The 17,797-nt window shown below is 47.9% G+C and overlaps 1 protein-coding gene across 3 annotated transcripts in view; it reads left to right on the top strand.

Moving 5' to 3' along the window:
* The window catches only part of LOC149355170 (uncharacterized), a 54,565-nt gene extending 39,616 nt beyond the window's left edge, over positions 1–14,949 (top strand). For 2 of the 3 annotated variants that reach the window (XM_089583666.1, XM_089583667.1), the window contains exons 8-12: positions 592–757; positions 4,133–4,303; positions 5,483–5,619; positions 12,429–12,654; positions 14,774–14,949. In XM_089583666.1, the coding sequence (XP_089439792.1) occupies positions 592–757; positions 4,133–4,303; positions 5,483–5,619; positions 12,429–12,654; positions 14,774–14,910 (837 nt within the window). In that variant the 3' untranslated portion in view covers positions 14,911–14,949. The remainder of the gene's footprint in view (positions 1–591; positions 758–4,132; positions 4,304–5,482; positions 5,620–12,428; positions 12,655–14,773) is intronic. The other variant, XM_089583668.1, reaches the window with a different exon arrangement.
* Positions 14,950–17,797: the final 2,848 nt, after the last annotated feature.

Raw genomic sequence — 17,797 nt, 5'->3', positions numbered from 1 at the left:
TAAAGAGCGACCAAGTAAGAAGCAGCTTCAGCTCAGAGTCATGAAGGACTTGACAGTGACTATGCCAGCTTCACGGTCACATTGAAGCATTGCTGAATATTTTCAAGGAGACCTCTAGACAGGAACTTGCTGCCATTTGTAGACCTGCAGAGTTTTAGGCTTAATGCAGTCATATATACAGTCATATGCACTCCTTCTTGCATTGCTGTTATTCGTAACATGTATCAGGAGCACGAACTGTCAAGCACAAAAGTTTGCAGGATCTGCGAAACTGCATTGCTGTGCCATCTGCCATCATAGAGCGTGGTGTTGAGGTTCACATGAGCCTGGATACTATGCTCTGCTATGTCAGATCACGCAGCAATGCAGTTTTGCTTCACCCCGCCACATATCGCAGATCCTGCAAACTTTTGCGGCCAACAGTACCGTGTTATGGATGAGGAAACGCCTAATGTACTTGTGGCAAGTGGTTGAATCTCCTTGTAGTGGTCAAACAAATGCCAGTATGCTCATTATATGAGAAGTGTAATGACTTGTGCATGATACACATTTGCTGCATTTATGTTGGCTATGCGTATGCTTCAATTGTAGTCAACAAAAAACGTGAAAGAGCTGAGGATGGCTGCCAAAAGAAGTGCCAATGAGGACATTGTGGCACTCAAAGAGGAGCTGGAAGCCCTCGAGAAAGAAAATTCGAAGCTGCGGCAGTTAAACATGAAGCTGCAGGAGCAGCTTTTGAAATGCCTCTCAGCTCCAGGTTAGTCCTGTATGGCAGTATGCCTACTTCTTAAGGGGGGACACGGTGCAAAAAACCGCAATTTTGGGCCAAAAAGTCTATTTTTGGATTATCCTCGTTTTCGATTCCCGGACTAATAAAGAACATCTCGGCAAAATTTTATTCACGGGCATGCTCTAGAAACGCAGAAATATTCGTTTATTGGAAGGTCGGCGGCGCCCGCGCGTCGTTCCGGGTCGAGGAAAATGGCCCGCAATCGCCATTTTCAAAGCGCGCGTGCGGAGCGTCTATTAGGCCTTGCAAGCAGCGAGTACCCTTGTCAGTAGCGTCGTTTCCTCCTCTTTCCAGCGAGCGCGCGTGCTTCCGTTGAGAGTAGAGTGGAACGTCAGCAAAGGTTAAAAAAGCAAACGCAAAATTCTGAATACGGCGAGCCCTGATTGGCTAGCAAACCGAAACCTGAGTTGTGATTGGCGGGAACACAGCACGTGACGTTTTAAATGTCGTTTCGCGCTATGCGAGGCCTCGCCTTGTCAGACCACGCTTGATCGCATCCTGCGTTGGATCTTACCTCTCTGCTCCTCTGGTTTCTGCAAACATATATTTTTGTTGGAAGTATGCCAGCTGGGAAGTTCGCGTCGCGGAACAGCTTCGGCAAATGAAGCCGCTTCACGAAAGCGAGAGGCCGAGCCAGCAAAGGCCGACCGAGAGCGATGGGACGACCGATATCGCCTATCTCCGTTCCATCGCCTATCTCCGTTCCATCGCCGGCGACCGAAGCATCTTACTCAAGCCCCGACGACGAGGACGTCCTGACTGCATTTGAAAGGAAGGCCGCGCTCCTTCAAGAATGCGACGCCCGACGTCAGCGGTGGGCCTCAAGTGCCGACTGGGTACCGTTTTGTCGATGTAGCAGCGGTAAGAACAATGATCAGCGCGCTGTTGTGTCCCGTGTGCAGCGAGCAGTCGCTTGATTTAACAGAAAGCGGTGCAGGCGCTGACCAGCAGTTTGTTGTTCTGTGCAGTGGGTGCGGAAACATCGTCCGTGTCCCGCATTCTCCCGTCGTGGGATCGAGCCGTCAGCTGGAGCTGCCCATGCGTCTCGCATTGGCTGCCCGGAACTGCGGGATTAACTTCGTGAAGTTGAAGAATTTGTTCACGAGCATGAATAGTCCGCCACCAATGCATCTCAAGACCTACCAGCTGCAGGGTGAAAAGATACACGGCGCCGCGATGGACGCTGCGCGCGACGCTATGCACGATGCCGCGCAGGCCGTTAGGAAAAAAAAGGAAGCCCAAGACGATGAGTTGCTCGACGTTTGCGTCAGCTACGACGGAACGTGGCACAAACGAGGCCACACTTCTCACTTTGGGCTTCGTGCTGCAATTGAGGTGGACTCTGGCCTCGTGCTCGACTTTTCTGTCCAGAGCAACTACTGCCATGCGTGCAGCTTGGGACCCAAGCCTGGGGATGAAAATCATGAAGGATGGGCCGAGGCACACAAGGAGCTCTGCCAAAAAAACTTTTCTGGCTCTTCAAATGCCATGGAGGTGGAGGCTGCTGGCATTGTTTTCAGCAGGTCCAAAGTGCTGCACAACATGCAGTATGCAACAGTGCTGAGCGACGGCGACAGTAAGGCATTTTTGCATGTGTCCAAACTTGGTCTTTATGATAAAGAAATAACTAAAGAAGACTGTGTAAATCATGTTGCCAAGCGTGTGTTTACTGGAATTGAAAAGCTCGAAGGAGAAGAGAGGCCTGGGAGGCAGAGGAAAATTGACAAAGGTAATGTCGAAGAAATTGACAGCATACTATGCCTCTGCATTGAAGGAAAATGCTCCTGACGTGAAGAAGATGCAGACAGGGGTTATGGCCACCCTTTTTCATTCTTACTCAACAGATGAAAAGACACTGCATTTTGCCTGCCCGCATGGCGAGGACTCCTGGTGCCATTACAACAGGCACCAGGCCTTGCTTGCCGCGGGCAAGCCGTCAGTGGCTCGGGCGCACCGCCCAGCATTCAGCAGGGACATAGCTAAGGAGCTCATGCCCCTGTATAACAGGCTGGCCAAAGCAGACCTACTTGCGCGCTGCTCGCGGATGCAGACTCAGAATGCCAACGAGTCGTTCAACTCATTGGTGTGGAAACGGTGTCCGAAGACGGAGTTTGTGTCTCTCAGAACTGTCGAGACAGCTGCAGCACTAGCTGTTCTAAACTTCAATGAAGGACCAAAGGGACTAAAAAGAGTCTTAGAGAAGTTGGACATTTGCTGTGGCATGCACACTACAAAGGTCATCGAGGAGAACACCAAATTGTGCGCGGTGCGGGCGCGAGCAAAATCACTTCAGAGCTCTAAGGTGCCCAGAAAAAAGCGCAAACTTCAAGCCACAGCTGCTGAGCAGCATAGAATTGAAGAAGAGGGACTTACATATGCTGCTGGGGGGTTTTCCTGAACATTAGAGGCTTGGAAATAGTGGGGTGATTTTCAATCTTTGAATCCATTTTTCTCATTTCCTGTTTTTTTAGTAAACTGCCAGCTTAGGAAAACTATCGTTTCAGTATTACTTGATAACATTAATATTGTAGCAGACTTTCTGGAGCAAAATTTTGTGAGGAACACAACTGTGCACTCAATTTGCCTATTTTTTCCTTCTTTTTATGCTAAAAAACCTAATTTGAAAGAAGTGGCAGAGATGAAAAATGAATGCCATTTTTTATATGGCAGCATTCTTTAGAAATATAGCAAAATTAAGCAAAATAATTCCACAGTTGTGTGCTCTGGTCATTCCTAAAGCCATATAATGGGAAAAAGTTGGAAGATTGCACTTATTTTCCAAACGATAGTTTTCCTAAGCAAGCATAGTCATTCTTGTCATAGAGGTTGCATAACTTGCTTCATACTTATTCTAGAGTGATGAAATTTGGCACAGATGGTCCCATCAGTGATATAAACCAGCCCTGCAAGTTTCAGTTAAATCAAGCAAGCGGTTCAAAATTTCACTCGTTAGGGTAGTGTCCCCCCTTAATCTGGATACCACTTGCTACAGCCTGTAAGTTATTACTTTTTTCTCGTAAGCTCCAGTGTGTTAAAAATACACAAGTGCATTATAAAAAGGACTTCTTTTTGGGAAAGCAAGTGTTAAAAATTTTGCATGTTTATTACATTCCTCATTGGTTGTAGAAATGCAGTCTTACGCTAACTCCATGTCTTTAATGATCCTGACGTGTGCATCACAGTGGAAATGTGAACTTTAGCTACATATGTTCATGTTCTTAGTGGAGCTGAGATAAATTACGTAAAAAGACCAAACACAAAAAGATGGGAAAGTATGATGAAACAAGAAAAAATGAACTTGCTAAACGGGAAGTCTAGAACAGCAAACGTTTTTGTCAACAGCTGCTGAAGTGAGCAATGTGGCTAGCATTGCACTCGTTGAGAATGCCGCTGAAGACATCCCTCCAAGGGCGATGACACCTGTACCACAGCAGTGCCACCCCACCCTGTCACTGGAAGGGCCCACGCTGCTTTCATCTGAAGTACGCAGTGCGTGCTTATCAGCTGAGGAAGGTATGGAAAGTCCTCAGCAGCACTCCGGAATCATGTCTACTATCTGTGCCCTGCCGCGGTGGCTCAGTGATTACGGCGCTCGGCTGCTGACCCAAAAGACGCAGGTTCAATCCCGGCCGTGGCGGCCAAATTTCGATAGAGGCGAAATTCTAGAGGCCCGTGTACTGTGCGATGTCAGTGCACGTTAAAGAACCCCAGGTGGTCGAAATTTCCGGAGCCCTTCACTATGGCGTCCCTCATAGTCTGAGTTGCCTTTGGCCCCAGTAAACCCCAGTAAACCAATAAACCATGTCCACTATCTGTAATTGTCAGTGACATTGTTGCGGAGTCCTTAATCTGCCACCGGGCACATTTTTTTCAGTTCGCAGCAAGTTTATAGCCCGTTTTTCAAGCTGCAAGGATAACCTAATGACGGAACGAACAGGGAAGGGTATAGAAATGAGGAGCTCGTTACAGCATAAATAGGAAGGTAGCCAACAGTCATTGAAACCAAAGGAAGCATACGAGAATGTTATTTTTAAATCACTATTCATGATGCTAATGGGAAATTCATCGGTGCAGGCAGCAGCCATGGTGAGAAGGCTTGAAATTAACCTGAGGACAGCGCAGTGCGTGTAACATTAAGAGACAGAGAGTAGTGCTGGTCAGGAGAACAAACACGACTGTGATATTCTGGTTTAAATCATGAAGAAATGAGCAATACTCATGGTATGGAGGACAGGTGGTGAATGGTCCATTACTACTTACGAAATAGATTCCAAAAAAAAAGGTAAACATTGCAGACGAGATTAGGAAATCTGTGGGCTGTAGGATGGCTGTAGCTGGCCCAATACTAAATTGGGGGTCAGTTGGTAGTGCTTTTAACCTGGTTTGGGCATAGGCAGGATGATGAAGTTCACCGCCAGAAATAACTACATTTTGCTTTTCTTTGTTGCGCATTAAACGCAAGTACTAAAGGGTAGCTAGCTGCCTTGCCATAAGTATGGATAAAATTGATTCCATATTTCATGTCTACATAACAAAAGAATAATCTAATTACTTATTCGATATGCTTTGAGGCAGAGGGTATTGATTTCAGGGTAAATTGTGTGAAATGTTGTTCCTACTGCACTAGTCTGAATTGTGGCTTAATCTCTACTAGGTAAATATCAAGCTTGTGTTGTGCCGTATTGCGTGCAGACATGCCGGCTTTGCAAGGAGGTGAGGCATCTGTGATGTCATCTTCACAAGTACACCTTCCAGCAGTGCCTGCTGGACCGCCTGCAGCAGAACCACGGCCAGTCCAGCGTGTTTGTACGCTGACAGACAGTGGAAAGGTGAAGGCACCTAAATTTTCTGTCTTATGAAATGTGACTTTGAGAACTGCTTGCTGTTGCATCAGTGGGGGTAGCATGCACATATATTCATTCACCGGTGTTGAATGTTTAGCAAGTTGATAATTGTCTATACTGGCTATAGCACCACCAATAAGACGTGGCACCAGCATTCACTTCTATCTGTAAATTTTTATTCGAAAAAGAAATTATAAAAATGAAAGGAAAACAAGAAACAGGAAAAAAGGTCACCATCCAAATCGAGGAAAATTTGTCGTGCTGCGAAAATTTACTAGACGCTCATGAAACGAATTTCATGTCTACATGTAATTGCGCAAAGAAAGAAAACCTAAAATGAACTAGAGAACCAAGCGGTGTCACTGATGGTGAGGACAGCACTGGCTGCAATGCAGGGAGTGTGGCGGAACTGTGGCATGAGGAGAGAGTAGGTGGTTTTTGAGGGGGTGGGAGTGATGTGCTGGTCCACCACACCGGGTGCTGCTGACCTTGTGATGCCTCTAAAGACTCTACGGCACGTTGGGTAACAGCTGTTGTGGTGGATCAGTGGCTTTGGCGTTCGGCTGCTGGTCTCAAGGATGCAGGTCGGATCTCAGCCTCAGCAGCTGTTGTATTTTGATGGAGCCAACATACAAAATTACCTGTGTGCTGTGCCGTATCAGTGCATGTTAAAGAACCTCAGGTGGTCTAAATTAGTCGAGCTCTCAACCACAGCATCTCTCATAGCCCATGTGTCGCTTCCGGACGTTAAACCCTCTTGTGAGCAGCTTGCGTTGCATAAAAAGACTTTGCTTTCAGTGAGGGCAACTGACATTTGCTGTTGTGAATGTGAAAAGGTTCAACTAACTGATGAAATAATATGTCACTCTGTCAAGGTGACTGAGAAGTGAGTGAGAATTTGCTTGTTAAGATTACCCATGCTCTTTGGGCTGAACATTAATACGTCACCCTGTCTGCTCCATAATTACTTGGTCACAGAATAATGGCCCTTCATGAACCATGTTGATGCTGTATGGAAAAATTAGATATTTACTTCTTCAAAGAACTCTTATTTTTCTTGTTTTTTGTTCATCTTCTTCTGCACCACGACACATAATGCAATTAACTTGTGTGCTGGAAAAACCTCCATGTTGTATCGTGTCAGATCTGTGTCAGGGCCGCACCCAAACTTTCCATGGCCCACGCGGGAACAGCCTTCTATATGCACGTGCCGTGGCCTCCGCGACCAGCTCCGGCAGCGAGCAACGGGCATGTGATCGCGGAGGTCACACACGTGCACAGAAGCTTCCAGTTGCCGCCCACGGATGGCATCCGAGGCAGAGTTCATCATCATCATCACCAAGTTTTTTTCTCCGCCGCGAGGTTTTGCTATACATATTAGCATTGTCAGCTCCAATTTCTCATTATTTTTTTTGTGGCTGTCAATGGCTCGGCATCTGTGGTAGCGTGTTAGTTCTTCCCAGTTGCGGTTTTCGTGTCCTGCAGCCGAGAGTTGCTATTTTAGCACGACAGGCAAGCACCTTAATAGGTACTCGGCTGGGAGTTTGCTCTCGAACTCAACAAGCGTGCTGCAGGCTGGAAATTCGACGTGACCGAGAAGTGCGGCAGTTGCGGCTGCGGCTTGCCAAAATTTTTGTGCAATGATGTAAATACAGTATTAATCACAGTGCCAAGTTCGGGGTGCGCCTATTATGCGCGGAGGTAAAAAAAAAAACTGATTTTTCGCAACCAAATGGGGGGTGCGCTTAATATGCGAGTAAATACGGTAGTTCAAGCAGTGCAGGTGAATCGAAGGGACGTTGCATTTGGCGCTTAGGCACTTCCATGATGCATAGACAAGTGCATTCCTCACCCGCATATATATAAAGTATTGGAAGTTTTTTCACGGGTATTAAATGCATTTGGGCCAGAAATATGGAGGCTAACAAAGAGGGTTAACCTAATGACAACGCAGCGAGCTATGGAAAGAAAAATAGTTGGTGTATCGTTAAGAGATTGGAAGCGGGCGGAGTGGGTGAGGGAACAAACGCGGGTTAATGACATCCTAGTTGAAATCAAGAGGAAGAAGTGGGCTTGGGCAGGGAATGCAATGCAAAGGCAAGTTAACCAGTGGTCCTTAAGGGTTGAAGAAGCGTAGCTTGTTGGCCGGTTGGTGCATGGTAAGTAGAAAACCAGCGGTAAGGACGCGTTCACAAGGAGGAGAAGTACACAGGACAACGGTGGAAGCGCAACTGAAATATTCTTCACTTGGTGAATCGTCAACAACAGCAGGGTGCATATGCGCGAGAGCAACCACAAATGCTACAAAAACAACAAGAACATGCATTGCAACCTATGTCCCATTTATGAAACTACTCTTTTGCCGTGAACCTGACAGAGCTGTCGCTGATGCATTCAGTTTCTAACTCCTCGATTTTGAAGGCTTTTAAGATTTCTCATTTTATCTGCCTTAAGGGTAATGGAGTGGATACCAAGAGAAGGCAAGCGTAGCAGGGTGCGGCAGAAAGTTAGGTGAGCAGATGAGATTAAGAAGTTTGCAGGGATACGGTGGCCGCAACTGGCAAAGGACAGGGTAAGTTGGAGAGACATGGGAGAGGCCTTTGCCCTGCAGTGGGCGCAATCAGGCTGATGATGATGCATGTGGGTGTGCTATATTTTGGTGTATGCTTTTCAGCTGTGCACTCTTCCTTAGCATTGTCATGTGCAGTAAACAAGCTAGACGCTTTACAAAGTTTGTCTATTAGGCTAGTTGGTTTAGCACACTGAATTTTGAATGCGCGAGTAAGGACAGAGGAGAAGTGCTTGTCCCGTTCACTTCTGTCCTTTATCATTACCAGTGCTTTTAAAATGCAGTAAGCTATATGCACTTTATTTTGGTGGTTTAATGACAGGTACAGTGCAGTCCACTTATAACGATATCACATATAACGATATATCGGTTATAACGATAAGTTGACTTAAGAGTATCAACTTATGCATTGAGGCTATGGAAAAAAAAAACCATATATAACGATATGTCCGTGACCGAGTATCGGATACAACGATCAGAATTTTTTCTTCTGGACATCGTTTTCCATGCTGAGCGTGACATTCGCGGTGCAAAGTTCCCTTGAACGATGCCGAGATCGGGCGAAAACTTTGGGTACGCGAGTTCGCCGTGCCTGCCGTCATTTTTTCCGTGCGCGCCGATTGCGAAAGCCACGGAGAGCGAGCCGTGGCCTCCGTGATCGTGGCGCGCGCCACCGCCGGAGGAGATCGCGGCGGCCACAAGCGAGCATCGCGAGTTGGCGTAAGTGCCGCAAGATGGCGCGAGTTGCTCCGCGCGTCGGCCGCATCACCTAGGCTACGGAAGAGGATGGGAAAGAGAGAGGGAAAAAAAAAACGAAGCGGGGGCGCCCTTCGCCCCTTCGCGTGCCTGTAAGAGAGGAGAACAAGCGCAGTGCCTGCAGCCGATGAGAGAGAGAGAGGGAAAAAAAAAAAGAAGCGGGGGCGCCCTTCGCGCGCCTGTAAGAGAGGAGAACAAGCGCAGTGCCTGCAGCCGATGAGAGAGAGAGGGGGGGAAAAAAAACGAAGCGGGGGCGCCCTTCGCCCCTTCGCGCGCCTGTAAGAGAGGAGAACAAGCGCAGTGCCTGCAGCCGATGAGAGAGAGAGGGGGGAAAAAAAAAAGAAGCGGGGGCGCCCTTCGCGCGCCTGTAAGAGAGGAGAACAAGCGCAGTGCCTGCAGCCGATGAGAGAGAGAGGGGGGGAAAAAAAACGAAGCGGGGGCGCCCTTCGCCCCTTCGCGCGCCTGTAAGAGAGGAGAACAAGCGCAGTGCCTGCAGCCGATGAGAGAGAGAGGGGGGGAAAAAAACGAAGCGGGGGCGCCCTTCGCCCCTTCGCGCGCCTGTAAGAGAGGAGAACAAGCGCAGTGCCTGCAGCCGATGAGAGAGAGAGGGGGGGAAAAAAAACGAAGCGGGGGCGCCCTTCGCCCCTTCGCGCGCCTGTAAGAGAGGAGAACAAGCGCAGTGCCTGCATCCGATGTGAGAGAGAGGGGGGGAAAAAAAACGAAGCGGGGGCGCCCTTCGCCCCTTCGCGCGCCTGTAAGAGAGGAGAACAAGCGCAGTGCCTGCAGCCGATGAGAGAGAGAGGGGGGGAAAAAAAACGAAGCGGGGGCGCCCTTCGCCCCTTCGCGCGCCTGTAAGAGAGGAGAACAAGCGCAGTGCCTGCAGCCGATGAGAGAGAGAGGGGGGGAAAAAAACGAAGCGGGGGCGCCCTTCGCCCCTTCGCGCGCCTGTAAGAGAGGAGAACAAGCGCAGTGCCTGCAGCCGATGAGAGAGAGAGAGGGAAAAAAAAAAAGAAGCGGGGGCGCCCTTCGCGCGCCTGTAAGAGAGGAGAACAAGCGCAGTGCCTGCAGCCGATGAGAGAGAGAGGGGGGGGAAAAAAAACGAAGCGGGGGCGCCCTTCGCCCCTTCGCGCGCCTGTAAGAGAGGAGAACAAGCGCAGTGCCTGCAGCCGATGAGAGAGAGAGGGGGGGAAAAAAACGAAGCGGGGGCGCCCTTCGCCCCTTCGCGCGCCTGTAAGAGAGGAGAACAAGCGCAGTGCCTGCAGCCGATGAGAGAGAGAGGGGGGGAAAAAAAACGAAGCGGGGGCGCCCTTCGCCCCTTCGCGCGCCTGTAAGAGAGGAGAACAAGCGCAGTGCCTGCAGCCGATGAGAGAGAGAGGGGGGGAAAAAAAACGAAGCGGGGGCGCCCTTCGCCCCTTCGCGCGCCTGTAAGAGAGGAGAACAAGCGCAGTGCCTGCAGCCGATGAGAGAGAGAGAGGGAAAAAAAAAACGAAGCGGGGGCGCCCTTCGCCCCTTCGCGTGCCTGTAAGAGAGGAGAACAAGCGCAGTGCCTGCAGCCGATGAGAGAGAGAGGGGGGGAAAAAAAACGAAGCGGGGGCGCCCTTCGCCCCTTCGCGCGCCTGTAAGAGAGGAGAACAAGCGCAGTGCCTGCAGCCGATGAGAGAGAGAGGGGGGAAAAAAAAAACGAAGCGGGGGCGCCCTTCGCGCGCCTGTAAGAGAAGAGAACAAGCGCAGTGCCTGCAGCCGATGAGAGAGAGAGAGGGGAAAAAAAAAGAAGCGGGGGCGCCCTTCGCGCGCCTGTAAGAGAGCAGAACAAGCGCAGTGCCTGCAGCCGTTGTGGATGCCGGCGTGATCGCCTATTTCAAAGCATTGTATCGGCGACGCGCGCTGGAATGGCTAATTTTAGCAACCGATCGTGTTTCTGGCACATCAGAGCAGGCCGCGGACTTGAAGATCAAACTGCTTCAAGAAGGCGGCCTTTGTGCGCCAGGACGAAACCCCCCCTAACGTGGAAACTGATACGGTGGAAGCTGCGGACATTACTGAGCTCGGGGAGCACGCCGCAAATGTCGACGAAATGAATGGTACGTCCATGGAGGAGTTCCTAGGTGCAGATAGTGCTGCTACGTTCTGCGAGGAGGTCACCGAGAATGTGTTGTAACGGCAGAGTGCAGCGGCAGCAGCGACAGCGACGACGAAACTGACACTGGCCCACCTTCGACACCGATGACTACGCAAAGTGCGCTGTGCAAGATAGAATCACTGATCGACTTTATGCACGCGAAAGGGTTGCCGCCAGTGTACGCGCAGCAGCTGGATGCTATGCACACTGCAGTAGTGAAACTGCCACGCAAGCAAGTGCCCATATCAAATTACTTTAGCGCACCTAACGCTTGAGGCACTTGTTAAACGTGACGAATAAACGCGTTGTTTCACAAATCGTACGTTCTGCAATTACTGTTCTTCAGCGCAAGTGTAAAACTTGAGTCAGGAGCTACAGAGGTAAGTTTGGCAGCCATTTTTATGGCAGTCCAGATATAGCGATGATCGGTTATAACGATCGTTTTTTCCGGATTTTTCGATATCGTTATAAGTGGACTGCACTGTATATGGGACTAGTTTTGGTCAGGCTTGAACAGTCAGATGTTTATTTCTTGCGGCTCATGCAGTTACTTTACAGGTTCAGTTTGGTCCACAAAGGTAGCCCATATAGTATTAATGATCACTAAAATTTTTCCATATGAAGTTGAATCATGCTTAGTGCTGCTTCTAAAAAGAGCACTGGCAGCTAGGACATCAATGAGATGTTAGGTGTCAGTGCAGGCTGAGCAGTAGAAGAGCTTGTGTTGTAGCCATGTGCCCCACAATGACAGCAAAAGGGGAGGGAGGCATGAGGGTGAAGCATGAGAGGCCAGCTCAGTGTCGGAAGGGTAGCTTGTCTTTGTGTGTGGTCTTTCGCATTGCTTAGTGATCATGACATGTCTTGAGAAGGGCATCTGGTTGCTATAGAAATTTCGTGACCATTCCACTCTTACAAGGGGCACCATATCGTGTGAAGCACAAACAGCATGGATTTTTTGTGTGCTGTTCTTATTTTTTTGGCATTTGTTACTGTGCGCACATACTAATTGGCTAAGTCCATCAAGCAAGGGAGAGCCATTTTTCTGAAATTATTTGCCGATAGCATTCCAAACATGAATTGAGATTAGCATTAGCCAGTTACGAGCACTGCACGCAGTTACCTTTGATACTCCACTGCTGTTAAGAAGTGCCACTAAATGCCCATCGCACTGTTAATGTCCACGCTTATGTTCTGCAGTTATTTTGAAGTTTTAAATGATTTTGACCTTGGTGCTATGGCAAGTGCTAACACTGAGTTTTAAGTCAGAATGCTCTCGGTAAACAATGATAATTTGTACATTATGTACGTCCCTTTCAGTTTGGCATGCCATTTGTTTTCTTTTTCCTGCAGGTACACCAGGCCAATGGCCATGAAATATCGAAAGAGGCCTACGATACTCTCATGGCGCTGCCCAAGGATTCGCTGTTTGTCAAAAGAGCGGCAACCACATTGTGGTCAACAGAAGTGCTGGCTCAGCGCAGCTTCACAGGAACGCTGTCCAACAGATTCCTGGCAGAGGGTGGGGACAAGGCCCCGCAGAAGCCACTGAAGCCGCTGAAGGTGGAGACGATAAGGGGTAATTTTTGCATTCTACTGGGGTTAGCACATGTGCATAATATCATATTGCAATAACATATGAAAGGAGGCTATCTCAACCTTGGCTCATGAGAAGGTAATAATTATCAAACACTATTTGGCTCATATTAGAATGGATCAGTTCATTGCATAGCTTCTGATTGTGCACGAGAATTCATGTGCAGTCAACTACTTGGCAGGCACAATGAGAAGCATTTGGTAGAGATAAGAACTTCCTACAAAGCTGAGCTGCCAGATGAGTGTATGACATGAGCACTCCACATCTGTGGCAACAACCGAAGAACGTAACTTGTTTTGTGATGCTAAAATAGGCTGTTGTCACATGACAATGTCGAGCTGGAAAGTTAGGTTCTTAAGAGCTGCGCATTTTTAAAACCTTTAAATGTGCACTGAAGAGGAATCTGAACTCATCTTTTTGCCACGGGAACTCGATCTACAAGTTCCAAGCATTCTTAGAAGTTTTGAATTATTGCCCTGTGCGGCAGATTTTCCTCATTTAAATATGATTAATGTCTGGCTCCCGCCGAGTCAGCCAACACATGGAGTGCCTTGCAGGCAGTCACATGGCGGCTTTGCTTTCGTTTTTGTTTTGTTTTTTACATTTCCGTGGATAAATAGATCTATTTAGAGACTACATAGCTGCAAATTAGGCCCACAGAAATAAAAATACGCGTGGACTCTGCTTTCGCCAATCACTCCGTATTGCTCCACTGATGGCAGAGCGGCAAGCCGCCACAGGACTGGTTGAAAGGTTGGTCGACTCCTCCCACTGTCTGCGGGGGAATTAAAAAAAAAAAAGGTGGTAACCGGGTGTTTAATTCAATTTAAATTAGGGAAACCGGCTGCACAGGGAAATAATGCACAGTTTCTAAGTACGTTCGGAACGTGTAGATCGAGTTCCATCGGTAAAAGTATGAGTTGTTTAGTGCACCTTTTAACGCAAACGCTGATGGTATCAATCTTATGTATCTTCCTGTCCTTTTTTTGCTATTGTTTCACCTTATTGCCTTAGCAAAGGCACTAATTATGGGATGGTTTAGCGCAAACATATACTCGGGAAATGTACGCAGTTCGACCTGTTGTACACTTCGCATACATAGTAATGCAACTGAGGCCTTACTTGGTGAGCTTTGGCTTTGTGTTCAGGACCATACCACGTATGCATCTGCTAGGGCACTGGGCATCGCCTGCATTCTTACAATTGACAAACGCTTCTTTCTGATGACCTTAGTCATTTTTCTGCTTTACACTTGGTGTGAACATTGAGGTGACATGCTCATTTTGATGATGTAGGCAGTGCAAAATGTCACAGCAGCTGCCGTGCTTGCAGTATTGTCACTCATGGCCTTTGCGCGTGCACAAGATGTGGCAACATAGCTTTGTGCAACCTTTCTAGAGTGGAGAAAGTGATTTGTTTACATATCTGCTGAGATTTACCCAGAATCAGAACACCTTGTTGCACTATTACTCATATTAGGCAGAAGTTTTCTAGGTTTAATTCTAGGCTTAATTACAACTTTCTTTTGATGTGCTGTGTTTTACTGTGTTTTGCTTAAATTTGCTCACCATTACTGCTGCACTGTTCTGTTGAGATTGCACATGCTTCTACACTTACTAAGAAGAGCAGGATGAATGACATTGTGCATTGTCAGAGCTGCAGCTTTGTGCCCTAAATGTGTTACAGGTGTTGAAACATGGACGGTCTCACACCGGGATTTGGCCCTTTTCATGTGTGAATCAAATTATGGGTTCATTTTCTAACCCAATTTTCGCAGCAATAAATGACTCTGCAACATCAACATGGCTTCAAAGCCATACAGTTGATTTTTACAAAGAACTAAAGCTGGATGAGGTTGTCCTCTTTGTCACTTTGAAAGGATCAGGCGAATGAATTTACTTATCATGTAGCATACTGTTCTTTGTTACAACAAGCAGTGGTGTTACAAGTAGATTCAGCAGTTTTTGTAGTGCTGAGCTAATTGTCAGGCTAAGACTTGCAGAATGTCCTGGAAATTGGTTCTACGATAACAATTCTGCCGAAGCCGGAATAATAACAAAGCTTGTGCTATTTTTAACACTTATGCGTGATTTTCTTTCAGTGTTCTTCAGGCATTATGCCCGCAGTCGGGGAGTGACGGACGAAGCAGCCACGAAAGCTGAAAGAAACATAAGACTATGGCTATCACAGAAAACTTATGAACTTCACCGCAAGAGGCCCACTGCTTCAAAGAACTAAGCGAAATGAGAATAAATTTTGTTCCTTTTTTCTTTTCTACATGCCCTTGCAATTTCTTTTGGAAAGCATACGAATTGAGTATTGACGTATGCGTGCAAATTTTGTTTTATTTTCTTTCCCTAAAATTTCTGTTGGTAAGTGTAAAAATGTGGTGCTGGTGTATACATGCTGTTATGTGTATCCTAATGCACTGCATCGCTATCAAAGCACATTGAATTTGCATTTTTCTCACGGCCACTCTGCGTATACACAACTCTTCTCTGTCAGCTCTCCAGTGATAGTGAACAACTGCGCAAGCATTGCAGAAGCTGGTGGTTTAACTGTACTTGTGCAGTTTATATCAGCAACAGTACCAAGTGACAGAAGAGGGCAGCTGTCGAGCTCACACTTGCCACCTCACATGTGATGTTGGCGTCTTGTGGAGCCACACCCAGGGGTGGAAGTGCGGCGCCAATTGCGCTATGCTGTGCCAATTTGATCTCCTGTGCCAAGCTGCGTCTAAACGCAATTTATGCCCATTGCAAGTATACAAAGCCAAATTTAGCTGAGTGTTATTATCGGCTGGGCAACACTGGGTGCTCGCTACGAAACGGCCGCATTCGCATCGACAGTTTCGTTCGTTTCGTTAGCTTGTGCTTGTCGGCGCGGCTGTCACAAATGGCTTGTACAAGCATGAGCAAAAATAAGTACTTTTAACTATTATCTGGTAATATAACTTCATCGCGGCCGGTATTGTGAACTTACCTCACATAGCAAGCTGTATTTATTGTGCAGAAAACGAGATACCAGGTTCACTCGCATATTTTGTGCACTTTTTTCAGTAATTAAGGGCTCCAAAAAGAGTTCGGAGATTTCGCGAGCACGTCCTTAAAACATACTTCATGAATGTCATAATGTGCATATATGTCCTACATTGTCGTGCATACGTCGACTCCCACTCGCACCTCGCTGGTCAAAAAAAAAAAATTCCATATACAGGTCGACGCAACCCCTGTCACTGCGCGATAGTATGACGCCGTGCGCTCACCTCTAAGCAATAAACACGCAGCGATACAATCGCAGAGCCAGTGGAGATAAATGGCTCTAAAACGGCGTCTTTGCGATAGGCCCGGCTGACTAGCGGCAAACCAAACCGCCAGCGGTTCGGTTGTTCAGAATTTTGGACACCTTATCCTGGAAAGCAACCGCCAGCACGAGTGGGCCAGGTAAACGGCGCACGAATATAATTTTGTTTACCGGAGCTAATTTAACGAACGAATTACGAACTCCTTCACGTGGAGCTGCCAGGGAATGGGCAGCGGGCTTTCTACACGTCGTGCTCGCACCTCGCACGCAGCAGTTATGAAATTGCTTTGACTTGGCCTGGCCAGTATGGGGTTTTAAATAGGGGAGATAAACACGTTTTCCCCATTTAACCGCGGCTGACACAGTTCAAAAACGCGCGCACCCCACCCTGTGGTCGCGAGAGCTACCGAGCGCTCGCCGACCACGGCGGGCCTTTCTCTGCGGGAACAAAGGAAGGACACACTGGCTGACACAAACAAGGCATTTATTGCTATAACAACAATAACGCCAGCTAGCAACAAAATACACTGAGGAATCGAGGATGTCTGACTCACCAGCACGGTTACGAGCGAATGTTCGCCCACGGTAGGGCAGAGGGAAAAACTCCCGAGGCCGGACGGGACGAGCTGAGGGGAACATGTTTCCACACGAGGTCGCCCGCGGCGAAGAGCGGAGCGGCTCGCAAAACGTCCGCGAGCTATCCTGGTGCCGAGCAGAAGAGAGCCCGTCGCTCCCCGCGAGCGTGCAGCAAAACGCCATCCGTGGCGCTGGTGTCACTGTGACGCAAGCACCCTCCCCTGTTAGTTAAAGTAACCAAATTGAGAAGAGTGCGTTTCGGGGGAGCTAATCAGTTGGGGTGCATTGCGGGAAAGCAAACCATGGGGAGGCGAGTGCATCCCCACACCAGTTACGTGTTTACGTCTTCACAGTGGTGCGGCCGGCGTCGCCTCGCTGCTCGCACCTTTCACAGCCATACACGGCAACGCGTTCGCGCCGTTCTTCCACAGCCTGCCTTGCGTGCACCTGTGTGTACGCTGGTGCATTTTGTTTTCATATATGTGTGGGTAACAAATTCTGGGTGCGCAATTAAGCGAAGGCGCAAGTTATGCGAGTAAATAGGGTAAGTTAGCCCCCTCGTTGGTTTGGCTGCGCAATTTTCCGAATTTTAAAATCCATCGGTTGGCGGGTATTGATTCATTTTGTTTTCGGTTCTGACATAGTATATTCGAGGTTCTGCTGCACTGTTTTGACGGTTTGGTTGTGGCTATTAAAAAGTTATGCAGAACTGAAAGGCTTTAAAATTTACTAAGCAAGTCCTGTCGCTCGATTTCTCGGCGCATTGTTCTGTGACAGAATCAGGCAAACAGTGCAGGTCTTTTTTCCTTATAGCTCTCACTGGCATGATACAATTAAGTGGATTGAGTGGCGCAAATTTTGGTATCAAACCTATTTGTACACTTGTTTCTGTGGTGAGCGAGCTGACACTTGTTGCTGGTTTTGTTTTTAACGTTTAACGGCAATATCTTTGTATTCTATATGGCAGTAGCTAGTTCTAGTCCACTTTGCTTCTAGTCATTATATTTACCGCAAGCAAATTACCATCTGTGATCCATGATGTCAGTGCACGTTAAAGAACCCTAGGTGGTCGAAATTTCCGGAGCCCTCCACTATGGCGTCTCTCATAGCCTTAGTCGCTTTGGGACGTTAAACCCCATAAACCAAACCATTTTTCACTTGTTTTCTCTGATACACCCAGTGGTAAACCAGTCTGGAACAGTTTACCGTAATTGTCTCGGCTAATGCTTTACCACTAGTGTCATAG

Source organism: Amblyomma mixtum, chromosome 3 (genome assembly GCF_055824585.1).
Source record: "Amblyomma mixtum isolate Tamu chromosome 3, ASM5582458v1, whole genome shotgun sequence".
In the NCBI taxonomy this organism is placed as follows: domain Eukaryota; kingdom Metazoa; phylum Arthropoda; class Arachnida; order Ixodida; family Ixodidae; genus Amblyomma; species Amblyomma mixtum.
The sequence above is the reverse complement of the archived record's forward strand: the minus strand, read 5'-3'. Positions and strand labels throughout refer to the sequence as shown.